This window comes from Dermacentor albipictus, chromosome 4 (assembly GCF_038994185.2).
Source record: "Dermacentor albipictus isolate Rhodes 1998 colony chromosome 4, USDA_Dalb.pri_finalv2, whole genome shotgun sequence".
NCBI lineage: Eukaryota > Metazoa > Arthropoda > Arachnida > Ixodida > Ixodidae > Dermacentor > Dermacentor albipictus.
In genome coordinates, this window is record NC_091824.1 from 78950526 (window position 1) to 78968638 (window position 18113).

The 18113-nt window shown below is 44.3% G+C and overlaps 1 protein-coding gene across 4 annotated transcripts in view; it reads right to left on the bottom strand.

Annotated features, from left to right (window-relative positions):
• The window catches only part of LOC135916443 (disintegrin and metalloproteinase domain-containing protein 10-like), a 162241-nt gene that overhangs the window by 37624 nt on the left and 106504 nt on the right, over nt 1-18113 (bottom strand). For all 4 annotated transcript variants that reach the window (XM_065449801.1, XM_065449800.1, XM_070537169.1 and 1 more), the window contains 3 exons: nt 8717-8849; nt 7578-7699; nt 5172-5512 (listed from right to left, as the gene is read on the bottom strand). In XM_065449801.1, coding sequence (XP_065305873.1) covers nt 5172-5512; nt 7578-7699; nt 8717-8849 — 596 coding nt within the window. The remainder of the gene's footprint in view (nt 1-5171; nt 5513-7577; nt 7700-8716; nt 8850-18113) is intronic.

Below are 18113 nucleotides of genomic sequence, written 5' to 3' on the forward strand. Positions count from 1 at the left end.
TAGCAGGACCGATGAATTTCCCGGGCAGACAACAATGGCCGGTCTTATTCCATAGCTCGTTTTCTTTTTCTTTCTTTAGAAGTTGCATTACACTTTATCGCCAACTAGGTAAACTGAGAATTGATTCAACTACACGATGTCTATCTGCGCGTCACATCACTCTGCATCGGAGCGAGTTCAGGTGTCGAACAATAGCAAGAGTTGTCGATTGCCAGTCTGCGCGACGCTTGAAACCGCAGCAATTATTCTATAATTTTTTGCCCTCAGGTCATCGTATTTTTTTTATTTTTAAAAATTTAGACAGGGACGTTAGTTGCCCTTCAATACTCCAACGAAAACTGAGATGGAATAAGCGTCTTCTGCACACGATGAGGCATTTCACCACTGCAACACCTCGCCTCCCGCAATAACAGGCTACCGGCAGACATGCAAAATAAAATATTTGAGGCTGGAGTAGTGGGAGGAATACGTGAACAACATGACATGTATCGATGCTCCTTACGCTGCTGGAACGAGGAAAGCTGCAGAGATCCATAAGCTGACGCTCGGGTGAAGGTTCTTCGCTATCGTAACTGCGGACTGGAGGATGAAGAAATCCAGAACCATAATTTATATATCAAACTCTAGGTATAAGTTATCGCGTACGTTAAAAGCAAGCTGCCCCCTTTTCAACCACGTCGGTGAAATGCATGTGTGGGCAGTCTTGCCGATGACTTCATCCGATGCTGCAAATACTGTCCGAGGTTAGAAAAAATAAACGAGAGGACGCTTGTTTTTCACGATGACCTATTTCACGGTATACATTTTTATGGCATTTACGCTGGTGCTCTCAAAAGCTTCATTCTGTGATGTAACGAAGCAGGCGAATGTTAGTTGTAGCAAAACCCTTGCTCATCGGCGTGATATGCCACAGCAGCGGGTTAATACTGTATTCATCACGACATCGTCTAGTGTTTTAGGATTCCGCTCTCTTTTTTTATTGGAGCACCGGCAGTAGTAAAAACGATGCTATTCCGAGGCACGGTGATGTCTTTTTTTCTCCTCTCTCTTGTTCGCTATACGTCTGTTGCCGTCGACAAAAATGGCTATCTAAATCAGGTGACTTGGTTTTGTTTTATTTTGTTTTGGTTCGCTGATGTGCTACGTTTTACTTAACAGATGCGAATGAACGGACACTTTTGCATTGCTTATTGGTGGCGATTGCTCCATTTGTCTTTGTGTTACCGTGCAGCCCCAAAAGAAAATGTTTTTGAAAAAGCCGTTTTATTTTTCGGGCTGGTTGGTTCAATAAAGAAGGGAATGAACTGCAAGGACGTTACCACAAGCGAGTTCTTTCATGGCATAGTTTATTATTATTATTATTATTATTATTATTATTATTATTATCATTATTATTATTATTATTATTATTATTATTATTATTATTATTATTATTATTATTATTATTATTATTATTATTATTATTATTATTATTATTATTATTATTATTATTATTATTATTATTATTATTATTATTATTATTATTATTATTATCTGAGTGGTTCCAATTAAAAGGGCTCTAAAATCATCTAAAACCAGAACCTAGTCATATTCGTTTAAAACTAATAATAACGTCTTCCTTTATTATATGAATCATGCAGTGCTGACTAAGGGCGTTCATTCAAAGTAGCGATCTCGGTGTGCTTTTTGATCGTACGTTGCGCTGTGTTGCGCTGTGTTGCGCTGCGCCTACTCTAAGCGCGTTGTGTCACCAGCCCTGTACACGCTCGGTTCCGTCTGCTGACTTACAAGAGAATTCCGTAGCCCACTTCCCTACTTGAAGATATTCACATCGGCATGCTTCCCATTACTTGAATGCGCCTCAGTGGTGTGCAGTGGCACAAGCGATTAAAGTAGCATACTAATTGAGCGTGTGGAGAGAAAAAAAGTTCACGAGTTTATACAGATCTCGTTTTATGACCTTAACCACGAACGCCTTATCAAGTTTAAATAATTTACCCTACGCTTCCATTACTTAGCTACAGACATAGTCGTACCAACGTCCTCCTTTTGAACAAAATCATTCATTGAATTATTACATGTTCGAATCTACTGGCTTCTGTCTCACTGCTGGTTCCGCAGAAGACTACCAGGGAACCAATACCCTTCCGCGTTCCTGCCTCTTATAGACACTCGCCTCTCCAGAGAATGCAGAATCTATGCAGCTGTTATTTTCTCCATCTTGATATCTTTCGAAACTTGATGTCTTGTTTCTGTTCCGAGCTCCGCACATTCTGGTGAGCCTTCTTATTAGCTGCACTGCTCTCCTGTTTTCTCATAGCTTCTCTCTACTTCCGTACATATGCTCCGTCTCTCACGTATGCGCTACTGCTGTATTGTTGCTCGTTATGTCGCTGTTTATACAGTTGTTTATTGATTAAGTTTTTCTGCTAGTTAGTTCATGCCATAAATTTTGGTTGTAGTTCCACATTTCTGCCTTTCTTCATTTGTTTTTCGTTCTCTATGTTCCAGCACTGGACCTTAGTGTGTTGTTCCTGGGATTGATTGATTGATTGATTGATTGATTGATTGATTGATTGATTGATTGATTGATTGATTGATTGATTGATTGATTGATTGATTGATTGATTGATTGATTGATTGATTGTGGTGCTTGTAGGTGGCGCCTGCTACTCTTCTCTTAATTGACGGATGTGCGCAAAACGATCTAAAAATGTCAAACAAAAAAAATAGAGAACGAATATTGCGGCAGCAGTTCAAAAGTTTAAATATACACGACAACATAAACACAATGCAAAGAAATGTTCCTTGGCAGTTCATAAAATGCAAGTTCTAGTGTGGAAGTACAAATGACGTCCCTCGTTGGTGCCACGTTCCAAACACAGTGGCTAGCAAATGCCCAAGAGCGATGAGAGCATAGTGACAAGAGGTAGAATGAAACATGAATACATGCTAATCCTGAAAGAGAACATTGAATACGTGTTTACCAAAGGACATGCTCACCGCTAAGAAAAAAAGAAACACAGACGGAAACGACAAGGATGCTGCCCATGTCGTCTTTCATTCATCCTTTCTGCCTTTCCACTTTTCAGCGGTAAACACTTCTATGATAAGGTTAACCTCGAGCACCCACACAGACTTCCATTTTTATTCAATAAAGCCAAGCCAGGTGTATTAATAGGGTCAAGATGTCTGCGGGAAATTTAGCGGGCGTATGCCCTCTTTAATTATGCCTGGTATGCTTCACGGAGTTAGTTTTCTTTTTCACTTTTTACTTCTGCATTCTGCGCAGAGATGTATACACTTCAACTTAACCACGAAATATTTTATGTGCGGATCTCAAAGCTCAGCAAGCACGCGGAACTTAATCACCGGCATTAATCAAAAGACTACAGATTAGAAAAGGTTTTCTATGCATGGGCTGGATACAATTTTCGGTTTAAATTTTCAGTTTTTATTTCTTTCATAAGTGGTATACATGTTCACATAAGTATACAGAAGGAAATCACAAAGCATGTAGCTGAAAGGAGACCTCCTGCCAGAATATATATACATTTGATCGTTCAATATTCATTTCCTTGAGGATAAATACGGGCATGACATTTCACGAAATGTAAGTCAAGTTCGCATACTGCAAAAAACAGAAATATTGTTCCCGAAGCGAAATTATCGCAGTGTTTGAGGTCATCTGCGAAAATCGCGAAAATTGAGTCGTCGCTAAGTCTTATGCGCTATGCATTGGTGATACAAAGTGAAACAAAGTGCGGTGTGTTAAGCAACTGTGAATGAGTACCGAAAATTTCTTTTCTTTTCCTCTTCGTTCTCTCTCATATATCGCATCTCTTTCCCCCTCCCTCGGTACAGGGTAGGCAACCGCAGATAATGTCTTGTTAATTTTCCTGTCTTTCCTTTGCCTTTCTTTCTCTTTCTTTCGCTCTCTCGTGAGGAGAACGGATGCTCCGTGGACAATCACTTCGACAAGACTGTATTTGGCAGCGTTGACACCTATAGTGTCACTACTTTCTCGTTTCCCAGCTACAAATTTATTTCATATTTCGTGCCTATATTGCATATTGCGAGGTAGCCAACCGGAAGCGTACGCTGATGAACCTTCGAGTCTTCTTATTTATGTATCTATCGTATCTCTGTGGACAATCGAGCTTGTAGTGGAATGCAGTAGTATAGCTCGAAACCGTTTTCAACACATTTGTGAGCCTTGTCTTTGTTTATTTTTGTTTTTTGAGGGGTAGGGGACGTGGCGCGATCTTCCATTTTCACATTAATACCCCTGTCACACTGAGAGTTTTAATGTCATTCGAATTGAATGGCATTCGATGCAACGAATGTCATTCGCCCCCGGAGCTGCTACACTCGAAAAATTAATGTCATTCCGTGGCGATATCAATGGCGATGATTCCGAAAAAAACGTCGCAGCTAAAGTAGAACAAGGTAGGTGTAAAGTGCTTGCATCAGCATTCCATAACTTTAAATATATTTTTGGAACGTCACTTCACTGAAAAAAATATATTTTAGTAATGCGTATAAAAAAGTTGTTCCATTTCAGACTATGTGGCCACTATAAGCCAAAACAAGGCTTAGCCACCTGAGTAGCCGATAAATTGAAAACAAACAAAATGGCTGACATGTCGACGCTGGACGACGACGCTAAGTTGCAGGAGGTGAAGCGATAAGTTGCTGCGTACTTTGCATTACGAGCAAGGCGTAATAATCAGAGGAAGCGATTAGACGTTCTATGACCGACGAGCAGAGTGGCGGCGGCATGGACGGCGGCATGGACGGCGGCCAGACGCTACTGAGCTGGAGAGTAACATTTTGCTACAGCCTGCCGCACAGATTTTGTCTCTTTAGAGTAACAAGTGCATTAAAACACGCAAACGTTATTGTTTCTATACGAGTACGGTTTTCAATTTGCAAATACTGTGTCCTGTTTTGCTTTGTTTCTGGGGTTGAGAGTACACATTCGCTCCGAGTGCGAAGCCGAATGAGTTTCTCGAACTCATTCGATTGCCGAAGTCATTCGGTGCTAATGACATTAAATATCGCTGTGTAGCAACCGAATAATGTCATTTGATGCTAATGCCATTCGGTTCGAATGACATTAAAACTCCCAGTGTGACAGGGGTATTAGTTTGGCTGCCAAAGAGGCTTACCTCTCGGTCTGCACTGTCGCTGCGCCGCCGCCTCTTCCTGCGGCGCGCTCCGCTCTCCCTCACTTCCTCGAGGAAGCGGGACGCCCACGGCGCCCTTCCCAGGACGTCGCTCGCCGTGGGGCTGCCTTCGCACGGAGAGTGCTTGAGCGTGTGGCAGTACGACTGGTTCTCGGGAAAGTGGACGTCCGAGCCCTTGTACATGACGGAGTGAAAGTCCGCCGGCGACTCTAAATAGCGGCTGGCCGGCTCGATGAAGAACTCTTCGCCGCTCCGCACCGCGATGACGCCGTCGAAGAGCCCCTCGCTCGTGATGAGGCCCTCGACCGACGACTCTTCGTCCTCTGCGGTCGATGGCGTAAAGTTCGTGAGCACGTAAAGTGTAGACGTGTCCCCAAGAGAGAGAGAGAGAGAGATAGAGAGAGAGAGAGAAATCAAGAACAGGAAAGGCAGGGATGTCAACAAGACGAGCACCCGGCTTGCTACCCTACACTGGGGGTGGGGGAGAGGAATGAGAAAAGAGGCAGAGAGTGAGCACTGAGTGCGTGTGGGAGGATGCACAGGGACACCAAAATTTCTTTCTCTCTATGAGCGTACGTGGGCGCGCGCGCGCGCGTTGTAGGGGAGGGGGGGGGGGGTATGGTTGAGCATGTGTGCGTGGGCATGTGTTTGTTGGTTTGGCGTGCGTGCGCGCTATTAGCACGAATTGAAACGCGAACAATAAAAAATTGATCAGTACGCCAGTTACGCGTAAATTATTGAAAGTGTAATGTGTCTATAGCACGGAGCATTCCAAAGTGCACATTTTGGAGCCTGGAATTATAGGCCACTGTTGAAATTGCAGGGGAACCTTGAAACATAACGATGCATTGGCGCAGTTTCGGCATTTTTCGTCTTTGAATTTGTACTGGCAGTAAGTCGGAGAGCTCTGTGCGGGAATAGGCTTTCCTCAGTAGTCTGACGACAGCCGACGGGCTCCGAATAGGAGTTAGCGAGATATGTTATGGCGTCTTTATCTTGATTTCATCCCGGCAAAATGTGCGTGCGACACATATCCACACTTTCTCTCTCACGAACGATTTCATCCGAACACAGGTGACAGTGTTGGGATGTTAATGCTAAGTTACCTGCAGTAGATACATGTCATGAAAACTAAAACAAAAAAATTCGCAGATAAATGTCTAGCGTTGTCTCGAGCGCTTTATCTTGGCGTCACCACGTGAAAAATTAACGCTTGGCTCCTATTATAACCGAACAAAATTAAAGTGCTGCAGCACATGGTCATGACATTGACACGTGTACTTGTTTATCTCTCTCCGGTGACTGCTGTTCACCGGCTGACAAATGTTAAACGTTATCGCTAGGCGCAGCACGCGCTGGTACGGAAGTTTCTCGAGTGTTATTTGTGGTACTATCCGTTGTCTGTTGTCGCCGAACCTTGTGTAATCATTGTGGGAGCGACGCGAATTTTGTAGTAGTTTCTTTAAGACACGCGGATACCAGCAATTGCGCTGGAAGCTTCGTCGAGTCGTGTATAAAGGTATGAGGCATTGGACCCGCAAGTCAGTTTTTCGACAATCGCTGACTTCGCTCGCCGCCGTCGTTGTGCTTTAGCGTTACTTGTTTTGCTGTACAATGAGTTCGACCAATAAAGAATTAAATTTGTAATTCAGTTTTGACACTGCATCGTTCTTCCCCGCCACTACAAAGTGACAACTTGCGGTGATCTACGGATCTATCTGACGTCAGCCACTTTTCAGGTGTTCAGGGGTTTACCCATAATTCGGGGGAGGGAGAAGAGTGCTGCTATTCGCCCGAAGTATATGTAGCTCGATGAACAAATAACACGAACACGAGGTGTTACGGCTATACTCGTAGACAACTCTTCGAGTAATGGTGCAAAAGCAACAGTGGCGGAGCTTCTGCGCATGTTTAACAGTGCCAAGCAGTCTGGCAGTGTTCAAAGTGCTTTCGGTTTCGGTTTCTTGCGTAGGAGATTGCATCGGCGTATATCTCCGACAGCTGACGGCTTCACATTAGCCAAAAAGCGCAGCAGTAAAGCGGGAATGCAAAATTCATATTTAACACTTAATGGCGTATTTCATGTCTTATTTTAATACAAACGCTGATGTAAGTAGTTCTTCATTGTGTTCATATTTCCTGTTCAGTAACTCAAACAAACGTGGATGAGGCTGTGGGACTCCTTTCACGAGCGCTGTCACCACGTCAGCTCCGACTCCATAGCTTTACCTTAATCGCCACAGAAAGTTGTCTGCGAGTGCAACTATAGAACAAGCTTGCAGAAAGGTGTATACAGCCTCTGGCGCCCAGTCGTGTTGGTTGTACCTTCCAGGAGCAAGGTAAAAGGCGAGAAGGACGCGGAAATGTATTGGCCTTCGGCGTACTCACCTTCGATGTATCCCTTGAGGACGTTCGAGGTGTCGTATGAGATGGGCCCCCGGCTGGACGACTCGAAAGTGACGTCGGGACTGAACACGCTAGTATCCCGCTTCATCCGCAGCCTGAACAGCCTGCAGCAACGTTTGCACAAACTGAGTTGCCATCTATAGACAATGGCATGTAGCGACAAGAGTATTGCTGTGATCCAGAAGCACGGCCCGCGCCGTGCTTCTTGCGTTGTACTTGCGAGGAAGCATGAAAACTTTCTTGTTTGAAGACAAGGTCTTCTTGGCTGACTTCAGACGGAGTTAGCGCATGTCGGATCTGGCTATCTTGTAACCAGTTCCAGAAGAACACAAAACGGTCGGTTTCGCGACTTGTAGATGTCTGAGAATGAAAATGATGTCAAAGGATTCCTGAACATTCCGAGAACACGAAGCAATATTCAGCGACTAAGAATAAAGAAAGGACATAGAAAACAGCCAGACAGGCTGTTTATGAACATGTTCTATATATTTTCTCAAGCGTACCTTACGGCCTAAGATGAACTTAGCAATTCGCATAACTGATCTTGAATATTGGAGACTGTATTGTCTTGCTCAAGACCACTGCGTACTGTATGCCATTATTCTCATTGGTCTGCAAAGTGTCACTTAAAAAAAAAACTTCGGTGCAAGTAATATGCTACGTACTCTATACATACATTGCAAGACAGCTGCGACATGTAGACATATATATCCACGCGCAGTTACGTTCTACTCTGGAATGAGTATGGACTGGCTGCCCAAAGGACCCAAAATTTAAAGGAAAGTAACAGTGCGGTAAAAATGTTTGGCGAGACTAGAACAAGATGTTCTCCTTTAAATTAAAAAAAATTAATTATGGGGTTTTATGTGCAATAACCACTTTCTGGTTATGAGGCACGCCGTAGTGGAGAACTCCGGAAATTTCGACCACCTGGGGTTCCTTAACGTGCACCTAAATCTAAGTACACGGGTGTTTTCGCATTTCGCCCCCATCGAAATGCGGCCGCCGTGGCCGGGATTCGATCCCGCGACCTCGTGCTCAGCAGCCGAACACCATAGCCACTGAACAACCACGGCGGGTTCTCCTTTCGTCAGGTATTATTTTGATCCTGCATCGCTTACCGATTGTGTGCGGCGAACTCCAGGCGGATGTCCAGCTTCGGTGACCGTTTGCTTCGGTGATGCTGGTCCCGGAAGGAGTGATGGTTAAAAAACAAGGGCTCGAAGTGCCGAATGTGCTCGCTGAGCACCACGCCTGTTATGAGGAGGACGGGTTGGGAGCAAATACAAAAGGACGAGGGCCCACGTTAGACAAACACTCGAAGATGTGCACGAAAGTACATGGGACACTGAGGTTCGCATGCTCCGAAGGACTCACATGTGTTTTCAAAAACACCCTGGTGCATTGTGGTTAATTGTTTTAAGCTTGACGTGCTTCTTCTCTTACATTTCTCCCGCGGAGACACTTTCGGCTACTGTTGAGTCGACGCGAATCAAGCGCTGTTAGGTGATCGATTTCGAGCACGCTTGAATGCTTGGTACTGCTCCTTGCGATCGCGAGCTCTCGAAGTGGCTCGAAAAGTTTAATACAGAACGAGCTCAGTTAGGCTTTGCAAAAACGCCCGCGTCGCGGAAGTATTGGAAAAACCATCAGTGACTATTCTAGAAGCCATACTTTAGCGTGCTTGGCCGCTGAGCTTACAGAAAGAAATAGAGAAATGAGATAAGCAGAAAAAAGATGCCAAGCGCGTACACACTCCTGAGGTACCGTGTGACGTTCTCAAAGTATGACATTGTCTACACCCCTGAGCTACCCATAGACGTACCACAGGAGCGGGAGCAGCGCAGATAGAAAAATCCCTGCAAATTATACCGTACCTCCCCACTATTTTGTTTGCTTTGTTTTGTCTAGGAGCTTCGAGTCCATCTCTCCTTTTCTTCGGCTTATTTTTCTTCTCCTGCTGCTTTTTTTTTCATCGGCTTCCTAATTACAGTTACCGTGAGAAGAACAACAGCCGTCGTCGTTTTACCACTCCTGGGGGATGCTATACAAGTTTTCATTACATAATAGCAACAGCGAATAACAACAAGGCAGCTCACGTGCGCATGAGCAGCAAAGTGTCACCTCAAGAAACTATGTTCTTGCAGCTTTCAGCTGCTTTCACTTGCTTTTCTTTCATTTCTATCATCCTTTTATTTTTCTGTCTTGTTGTCTCACAAGCCAGAGATGACGCAAGACCTGCAACTCGTGTCCGGTGTGCTACAGCACCGACAGATGCGCCCATGTCCCCAACCTGCCGTCGCGCATGTGTCGAAACTTTCCCGAACAGTGGCCACAACCATCGTTCAAACTAACGAGAGAGAGCACGCATTGGTTGCGACGGTTGCGACAGCCATGCTGAGATTGAGAAGGCGCAGAATATAAGGCCGAGGGAGGGAAGCAGGGAGGGTAAGCGACCAACTTTGCTGTGCTAGAAGGCGATGAAAGCGCAAAAAGAAAGAAAGAAACAGAAGACACTACAGGGTTTGCTGCACCAATCGCAATTCCCGCGATCGCGCCTAGAACTGCCAGACATGTCAACAAGAAGATGTAGGCCTCACCACACACCGGCACGTCGGAATGGCCAGTCATATAGCTGCCGCTGTTTTAATGAGCTCACATATATGGACCACTTTAGCGTTCTCTGTGGCATGCTGCAGTGCTGAAGACACTGGGGGCATCAATAGCAGTACCTAGATGCGACAACTCCGTTGCGAAATTCGGACGTATCGTCCGGGGCAAAGTGTCGTAAGTTATCAAATCGATGCTGCGACACAATGCGCGACAAAATGAAACTTTGTTTTGCGCATGGCTGCTTTCCTACGGTTACTGGAAGTTTACAAAAAGAAAGGGGTGGAGGGGACTAAATAAATAGCTGAGACCGCAAGGATCGGAAGTGTTGCCGATTTTGTTGATTTTTCTCATTGCGCCTCTTTCATGCACTTTGTCGTGCATCTTTTTCACTACGCGTTTTGCGCCCAGCAAGTGCTGAGTTCAGCTCGATGCTGTAAGTGGTTGAGGAAGGCGAAGGCGGAATTGATTAAAGAAAGTGATTTTACGTCCCAAAATTGCAATCTTGCTGCGCACAAATCACTCAGTCTTGTTTTCTTGTTTTCTTTTTGTGCTCACTGGTAGCATGATAGTCATCAGGCTAGCGATTTCCTAAAGTTCGTTAAGCGTGACGGTTTTGTGTGTGTGTGTGTGTGTGTGTGTGTGTGTGTGTGTGTGTGTGTGCGTGTGTGCGTGTGTGTGTGCGTGAGTGCGTGCGTGTGTGCGTGTGTGTGTGCGTGCGTGCGTGCGTGCGTGCTTGCGCGCGTGCGTGCGTGCGTGCGTGCGCGCGTGCGTGCGTGCGTGCGTGCGTGCGTGCGTGCGTGCGTGCGTGCGTGCGTGTGTGTGTGTGTGTGTGTGTGTGTGTGTGTGTGTGTGTGTGTGTGTGTGTGTGTGTGTGTGTGTGTGTGTGTGTGTGTGTGTGTGTGTGTGTGTGTGTGTGTGTGTGTGTGTGTGTGTGTGTGTGTGTGTGTGTGTGTGTGTTGTCCACGGCTGCAGTCCACGGGTGACACGGTTGCAAGAACGCTTCTTGACAGGCACCGTATTCGCGACTGGTCCTGATCGATCATTTGTGACCTGGCCTCCGACGCGACGCTTCATTGGTTGGACGAATATTCATTCCCGCTGTCAGGTAATCAGCGTCAGCCGTAAGCGATAATTAAAAAAATGTACGATCCCCAACACTGGCAAACACTGAATGCAAGCACCAACTGTAAGCAACTGGTACCCGCCGTGGTTGCTTAGTGGCTATGCTGTTGGGTGCTAAGCACGGGGTCACGGGATCAAATCCTGGCCACGACGGCCGCATTTTGATGGGGGCGAAATGCAAAAAACACCCGTCTGCTTAGATTTAGATACACGGTAAAGAACCCCAGGTGGTAAAACTTCATCCAGAGTCCTCCACTACGGCGTGCCTCTTAATCAGATAGTGGTTCTGGCTCCTAAAACCCCATATTATTTTATGCAACTGGTGATTGCAGGAATCTCGTGATTATCACCGTGTTATTGTAGCTTTTAGCCTGAAACATGCATACCACGGAATACATCGGTGTTGTGCATAAGCTTTCTGGTAAAATAAAACGAACGCCAACGCATATCGCCAAAAGTCTGGTGATTCATATACCGAATCTCGGTACTAGTTGGTGGGCAAAAGAAGTATTACATTATAACGTAAATTATAAAGGTTATATACATATATCGTGATTATCGCGCAAATTCTGAAGGCCTACGATTGAATAAAGCAGTTGTCAATTTGCACTCAAGCTTTCATCTTCGTTCTCTTCAAGCTGTCTGTTTCCGGTTTCGCGCAAAATGTATCGCTCCTCAATAATGAACCAACTAGGCCCGCAAGACGTTCTTCTCTGTTTTCCTTCCTAATTATGCCCAGCAAAATTAACTCAGCCTCGAATATTCTCTTTCATTTATTACTTTGGAATCATCGACGTGTATACACTTTTTATCGACGCAGCCACTGACAGATAAAGAGTGAGAGAGAGAGACCATGCGACTCAAAACCCTATGGGGAAACTTACTTTCATGTTTCCGAACCTCATCGCAGCTAGGTTCCTTCAAACTTGTGAAGGACGGTTGCTGTTGGGGAGCTTATCTTTTCGCGATTAAACATATTGTAACGAACAGTTGAAAAGGTACAACACGAGAAGGTAAGCACGAAAAGTGTGTGCGAAGCGAAACCAGAGAAACAATGTATACATTTATTGAACTTGTCAGGGGTCACGTGTCCTGCTCTGGGAAGAAAAAAAATACACGAGAAAGAGCAAATCCCCGACATGAAAGAGTGAATCAACGCGTATATAGTCTCATCGCGCGCTTGAGCATACAGTGAGTTGGGTGGACGTGGAGATAAAAAGGAGGGCGGAATGCGCGAGTATATGCTTCGGTGCAACCCGAACTCGCCGCGGGTTGGACAAAAGGAAGGCGCCCGCATGCGCGTAGAAAGGGGAAGAGCAGGCAGAGAACAAAGGGAACTAGGGGAGAGGGAAATGAAAACGGAGAAACGTAAGGGGGCAGTCGACAACTTGTGGCGCCCCTCCCCCCCGCGCCCTTTGTTCCCAACTTGAAAGCTGAGGCGCTCCGCGCGTGCGTTTATTTATTTATTTATTTTATTTGTTTTTTTATGTCCCTGCGTCGTAAAAAAGATATGAAACTGGAGTGGGGAAGAGACCCTTAACTGAGGCCGCCCTCCTACTGTTTCGAGGGAGAGCTGCCGCGCGCCGCGAGGGAAGCGGTGCCCGTAATTGCGAACACGAGCACGCAGCCTCCGCAAAGAAAGAAAGAAAGAAAGATAGAAGGAAGGAAAGAAGGAAAGAAAGAAGGAAGGAAAGAAAGAAAAAGAAAGAAGGAAAGAAGGAACGGAAAAGAAAGAAAGAAAGAAAGAAAGAAAGAAAGAAAGAAAGAAAGAAAGAAAGAAAGAAAGAAAGAAAGAAAGAAAGAAAGAAAGAAAGAAAGAAAGAAAGAAAGAAAATGGAAGAGTCTGACGACGCTCGGAAAAGGAAGGTACATGGTACAAGCGGGTTGCCCCTCCGCTAGGTGCGTGCTAATCAGCGGAGCGAGAAGCGCGTTTCGCAACAGGGCCATATTAAAAGTGCTTGCGTGGGCGAGGTTCGCAAGCGAGGGAAGGCTTCCGGGAAGATGAGATGGCACTTCTGGATGCGGAGTACAAAAGGGCACGCCGTGCGAGAGGAAAAAAACAAAAGGACCACCTCGCGACCGGTCGAGAAAGAATAGCGTCTAGCCGCTAATATTCCAGCGCAAAACTGAACGCGTCCTTCAAACCGCTTCATTCTGTTTCGTTCGTTGCTCAGCAGATTTTTAGATAGCAAAATAGTAATAACAATATTTATTACATCCATTCACGCTACAGTTACATATAGATCCCGCATAAGAAACATTGTTTGTGTGCGAGGCTGGGCAGTCGGCAGGTAGTATATACATGTGCACTACGAATTAATAAAACAAAAAATAAAATAATATTGGAACATAAGAAAAAGAAAGAGTGGGTACTGTGCTCTTGAAAAGAAATGCATATACTATGTCTATAAGGTAGATTAAAAAGAAGAGATTGACACCAAAGATAACTTCGCCATCATGTTCGCGCAAACACAGGTTCCGATAGGTAATAATATGCGAAAAAAGGTACATGGTATACAGTGGTCTTTTCAATGTGCTCCGTCATTGTATACATGCTTACAGAATCCTGAAGGTAAAGATTAACAAATCTGGGCATCACATATGTACCCATGACATTTAAGAATGATCGTATTTGGTTAAATGATCTTGTGATTTCATTATCATTCGAATTATTCAAATTAGCCGGCACGTAGTAAGCACGAATTTCCATAGCTTGCGACATATTTTTCTACCTGACGTAGGTGACGAGATTTCGCGTTCAAGTTTTTTAAAATTAGTAGAAACAAAATTCTTACACATAGCGTCGAACAGAACTTTTTGCTCGACATGCAACCTGTCCGACTGGTACTTGCTCAACGAGCCATCCTCCCCGTGACCAAGTGTTTCATAAGAGAGGCTATAGGAATTATTTTACGATGCGATTAATTACCTTAAGTCTACTAGAAGAAGCAAAGCCGTAAATTGTTATTTCGTGTCTTCTGATCGATTCGTCAAGCTCTTTGTAAACCAAACCTCCTCTCTCTCTCTCTCTCTCTCTCTCTCTCTCTATATATATATATATATATATATATATATATATATATATATATATATATATATATATATATATATATATATATATATATATATATATATATATATATATATATATATATATATATATATATATATATATATATATATAAACTATTTTACGAACTTTCGCATCGCACGAAGCTTTCGGGGCATACAAATGCGCACACAGAGCACTTAAACGCCTTGGGAGCTCTTCAATGTAGACACTCCATGACCGCATGTCGTCGAAGTGTAGATACAAGAATTTTGTGTTTTTTACCAGAGTTACCGGAGAACATGAGTATACATCGTAGTTACCGGTGTGGACATATACAGGGGAAATATCTGTAACTACTTAATGTGGGCTTTTAAAACATATTTTAGGTCTTCGATTTATTCATAAACATTTTGCGGTCAACGACCCGATCAAGTAGTTTAGACGAATTATATTATAATACTCGAGCGTCTTCGTTCAATATTTTGCTCGATATACCAAATCCGTGTCATCGGCGTATAAATATTTTTCTCTATTTTAGTTGTAAGCAAGCAAGATCGTTCACAGAAATGCTAAACAACAGTAGTCCAAAAACAGACCCTTGCGGCACAGCTGATTTAACCCACGATAAAGAGCTATAGCATTTCGCTAGACGATCAAATTGCTGTCTGCCTGTTAAACAATTTTAAACAAGTGAGTAATATGGGCCTCGGGAACCACAGCTGTTTAGTTCTGAGAGTAACAGCTCATTATAATGTGTCAAATGCTGTTTCTACATCAACGAAGAGAGTCAATACAACATTGTTTTTATCATGAAAGTGGCTTCTTGGGCTAGTTGGTACATGGTTATACTAGGAGAATTCCAGCAAACTTGAAAGTAGAAAAAATCGAGAAGCAGACATAGACAACCATAGTACAGCCACCTTCCTGTTCTGCTAGTATAACCATTGTTTTTATCGATTTCGTTACACATGTGGTCATTAAAGTCTTCTACCTGGCCTATAGTACTCTATCCTGTGCGCGAACCAAACTGTGCTAGGTTAATAAGGCTAAGATGTTCACAGAATGAGGCCATATGATCATGCATTATTCTTTACTAATATGCCTGCCAGAGACAAAAGAAGTGAAATTGGTCGGTAATTCTCGTAATGTTTTCGGGATCATTTTCTCTAAGAAGGCGTCTCACAATGCTAACTTTCATGTTTTCTTGTATCAGACCGGTTTTTAATGTTTCATTTAAGATGTAAATCAGTGTTGATTTGAGAACATCGAAATTCGCAGCTACGTCTCTCATGCCAATTTTACCAAGACCTGGAGATATTGCTAAGTTCATAGATCGTATTCCACAATTCGGCTTATCAACTGTACACAAAAAAGCAGGATGAATATTAGAGAATGTAATGTTGACTTGGAGATTTGCTGGTATGTGCCATTTGTGATGTTGTTTATTGACTCAGCAAAGTAGTTGTTAAAATCATTCGCAGTCTGGATAGCGGGTGACTGGAGAACTAGTTTTTGTATGTCTCCCTATTATAGAGTTAACCAAGTTCCACCTTTTACCGGTATTACGACTGCAAGCTGAAAACTTTCTTGTTTGGTGATTCTTTCTAGAAAGTCTTATTTTAGCGTTAATTTTGTTTCTGACATGCCTAAATTCTTGTCTTGCAAGAGCGTCCCCTGGTTTATCTTCAAATTTTTAAGAAGTTTCCTTTTAACACAGCAAAGCTCCATTATTTAGTCATCGATCCAAGGGCTCCTCTTATTTCTCCTTTTAATTTTTATTTTCTTTTGGGAGCAATGGTAAATCTCTCTAAAAGCCTCTGCAACCAGTTCGTATAAGCATTTACGTGGCTGTGCTGTGTTAGAGAATCCCAGTTAAACAGCTCTCACACGTATATTGACTTCATTAGAAATTAGAACATATTTCTCCTCGGTCTTAGTACCAGTTAAAACAGCAGAATCTCCTGAAACTGTTACAGCGACAAAATAGTGCTCCAATACTTTTTCCTTAATAACACAGCCAAATGAATTATGCTTACACATTTTTGTGCTGATATGGTCTATACACCACCTTATTAAGAGACCACCAATAATTTCCTCACGCGTATAAATCTTAATTTTGTTTTCGAGTCCATGAATTGCCAAAAGTGTTAAGTAATCATATGTTGCAGGCCTATTGGTTGCAGAATTGTCTATATTAAGATCACTGGCTCACTTCTGTCTGCATACCGCTTAAGGAAGCGTTTAAACCCGTCTGAAAATATATTTATGTTAGTGCTTGTTTGGCCTATGAACAGCACACGCTGTAAATTCCAGATTAACCTTGGTCATTAATACGTTAACCACTTCAGCATCCTTAAAATCAAAAGACACTCTTTCACAATGTCAATCACTTCTCACACAAACCACTAAACCACCACCTCTTTTGTTTTCCCTGCACAAAAAGAATGTCTGAAAGTCATGCAGTGCAAAATGAGCGCATTCGTCTTTCGAAATATTGATTTCTGTTAAAACATGTAAAGATGGGAATACTTTAGCCAGGTAAATTTTTAACCTATCCCAATGTTTGCGCATACTCTTCACATTCACATGGATGAGCTCAAGGAACGAGCTACTAGATGGATCTGACGCTCGCTCGTCTTACAAAGTATCCATATTTTTTATTGGTTTGTTAATTCGCTCCTTCTTTTGTGCGTACGTTCAATCGTACTTGCACCCGTCGTTCCGAATCTGTGACAAAAAAAATTGATTTTTGAGTTCTGCTCATGCATCCGTACAAGAATTTCGGTGTTCTTGCACTTCATGCCCACAGGAACGCCGCAAGAAAATAAGAACAACTACCACAATGACAACAAGAGTAAAGAACAGAAGCATAACGAGGAAAACTGGAAATGGTCTCGTTCTGTCGCCGACTATACCGTATAGCGAGAAGTGTTTGGCACAGCTCGTATCCGCCACGTGCCGCAATGACAGTGGCTATATACAGCGCCGGGCCTGAGCCGCAAACGCAAACCCTTGGGAGCGAACGGCCGTTTTCGGCTCGTGGGAGTCATTGGCGCGCCACACCCCCTGCACCTTTCCTCGGAGTCACAGCGGAACCGGGGCCGTGAGGGCGGAAGTAAGATGAAGTGCACGGTCATCCGGAACACGGGGATGCCCTTATCGCGGTACACGCTGTCCCCCGCCTCCTTTCCCGCCCCCGGGATTTCGCCGTCCCGACAAACAGAAAAACGAATGGCGGCCCGCTCCCGCTCTGCACGAGGGGTGTGGCGTGGCGCTTTGTATGTTTGGCTCTGCTGTACGCTGAGCGAGCCGCCTTCTGGTCACTTGGCACGGGAGCCTGCTTGTATCTTCATGATCGTGGTGCCCGGTCGATGAGCGCAGCGGGAAAAAGAGGGAATCTCTTTCTCGCACCGGCTTGTTGCTTAAGTAAAGTTAAGATCCCTCGTTGGGCGCCAGTATCAGGACCTGGGTTCTCGGACACCGAGAATGACACCGAGCCTTCTTAGAACAGCGGTGGTTTAGTACCTCTTCCGGCGAATCTATATTCAAGCTCCGACCGGTCGGACGACAGCTCACGGGGGATCCAGGATTGGGGCTGTAAACGTGGACAGGCGGGGGGGGGGGGGGGGGGGGGGGTGAGGGAGGTGCTTGGTGTTCGCCTGATTTTTTCGCACGAAATCAGTGCAGACATTATGCAAAGGAGAGCGTCTTCTCCCCCCCCCCCCCCCGCT